This window comes from Neomonachus schauinslandi, chromosome 11 (assembly GCF_002201575.2).
Source record: "Neomonachus schauinslandi chromosome 11, ASM220157v2, whole genome shotgun sequence".
Lineage (NCBI taxonomy): Eukaryota > Metazoa > Chordata > Mammalia > Carnivora > Phocidae > Neomonachus > Neomonachus schauinslandi.
In genome coordinates, this window is record NC_058413.1 from 11,682,853 (window position 1) to 11,685,232 (window position 2,380).

Sequence of the window (2,380 nt, forward strand, 5' to 3'; positions counted from 1 at the left end):
CTATCAGAGTGTGGTTGACCTCTACCCTTCTATGTGGTCCTTCTTGGTCTCTGTAATCCAAGGTAGGTGTTTCTGCCTCATTCCCATGTCCTACGATTTTTACAATGTTGTCTTGTCTATGAATAGCTGCTAGTTGTTCTTTTGGGGAGGGGACTGATGTCAGGAATGACCTATGGTACCATCTTGATGATGTTGCTCAGAACTAAAACTCCAAAGTCTGAACTCTTAACTACAGTACTATGCTGTTTCCTAAAAAACAAAATACTCTAAAACTGAGACAGTAGTTGGGGCAATAGTGAGTTGTGCTAGCCTCTGTATGGAATAGTTCATATGAAGGCTTCCCTAAGAAAACTTATTCCATAACTTTATTGACACACATGCTGTACCCCAAGAGAATATTATCAGAATTACATACTATGATGTAATTTTCCAGGCCATTTGGGAGATGTTTTTTTAAATATAGTTGTTAAAACGTTTGAGAAGTTATTATAAACAGGGTTATTTTTCTTATGGGTAAAATAAGAAATTTAAGAACTCTATCTAGATGACCATCTGGGGGAGAAGAGCTATTCCAAATTTATTCTACAATGATGCAACTTATGCTTTGCTATTATAGAGCTGCAGTTATATATTGAATTATCAGAGGTCTTTTAAAAACATAATTTTGATAAATGATTCTTACCTTATTTATAAGAACCACAGGATTTCTATTGCTTTTTTTAAAAGTTGTCAATCAATTTTTAAATATCTTTTAATTTTCATGAGACCCATGAAATAATTGAGAACCTGAAGCACTTTTAAAAAGGCACTTCTTGGCAATTTGAGATGAAAACTGGGTCTTTTCATCAGGACAGGGAGGCATTGCTTCTTTCCCTGAACTCAATGGAGGAAAAAAATGGTACATATGAGAATTGTAATGCTGTCATTTCACCTGAGTCTGCAGTGCATTCTCTTCTCTCTTTTCTGATTTTAGAAGCAGCAAGCCAATGATTGGGGAAGGAAATATTACAGAGATCACTTATTTCATCCTTTTGGGATTCTCTGATTTTCCTAGAATCCTAGCAGTGCTCTTTGTTGTATTCTTGCTGATCTACATTTTGACTCTGACTTGGAACCTGTGCCTCATCATCTTAATAAGGATGGACTCTCACCTCCACACGCCCATGTACTTCTTCCTCAGTAATCTGTCCTTCATAGATATCTGCTATGTGACCTCTACAGCTCCCAAGATGCTCTCCAACTTTTTCCAAGAGCAGCAAGCTATCACCTTTATGGGTTGTGCTGTTCAGTACTTTGTCTTTTCAACCATGGGAGTGAGTGAGTCTTGTCTCATGACAGCCATGGCTTATGATCGATACGCTGCCATTTGTAATCCACTTCTTTATTCAGCAATCATGTCACCCACCTTCTGTATTCGGATGGTGCTGGGATCCTATTTGGCTGGACTCTCTGCTTCTATATCCCAGTTATGTACCATGTTTCAGCTCCACTTTTGTGGGCCTAATGTCATCAACCACTTCTTCTGTGACATGCCCCAACTGATAGTCCTGTCCTGCACTGACACTTTCTTTGTACAACTGTTGACTGCTATATTAACAATGATCTTTGGGATAATAAATGCTCTCATTATCGTGATATCCTATGGCTATATTTTCATCTCCATCATGAAGATCACTTCAGCTAAAGGCAGGTCCAAGGCTTTCAACACCTGTGCTTCTCATCTGACAGCGATTTCCCTCTTCTATACCTCAGCTATGTTTGTCTATTTGAGTTCCAGCTCTGGTGGTTCCTCCAGCTTTGACAGATTTGCATCAGTATTCTACACTGTGGTTATTCCCATGTTGAACCCCTTGATTTACAGTCTGAGGAACAAGGAAATCAAAGATGCTTTGAAGAGGTTACAAAAGAAGAGATGGTCCTGTTGAGGTCCTGTCCAGATTTGTCCTATCAGAAACCTTAACCCCCAATAATATGCACATGAATGGACTCTAACAAAATTCATACTGCCTTCAGATAAAGAAAGCTTAATTTGACACAGATAATATGCCAGATGGACTGACAGCTCACTTGATTCCACAGAAACATGATACCTTTAAGTCCTGGAGGTTCATACTTTCACCCTACATGAGGAGTGACCTCATCATTTATTAATAGTCTGCAAGTATTTGTAAAATGTTAAGGTTTAGAAACTTGTCACTTCTTTTTGCTTCAGAGATTGAGCCCTGTTCAGTCTCAGACCTCTGATTGTAAAGGAGTGATACCTGATGGAGGTCCCCAGGAGTGTAGAGATCTTGTCTCCCAAATATTTTGAAGCAGCATAATCCAGACAAGAGGGTGATTGATGTTTGTTCTGTATTTCTGACCATAATGGGAATAAATA

The 2,380-nt window shown here is 38.7% G+C and overlaps 1 protein-coding gene across 1 annotated transcript; it reads left to right on the top strand.

Moving 5' to 3' along the window:
- The first annotated feature begins 986 nt into the window (after nucleotides 1-986).
- Nucleotides 987-1,925, top strand: LOC110575849 (olfactory receptor 5AN1). The gene has a single exon (XM_021684873.1). It carries the CDS (start codon nucleotides 987-989, stop codon nucleotides 1,923-1,925), a length of 939 nt encoding a protein of 312 aa, XP_021540548.1.
- Nucleotides 1,926-2,380: the final 455 nt, after the last annotated feature.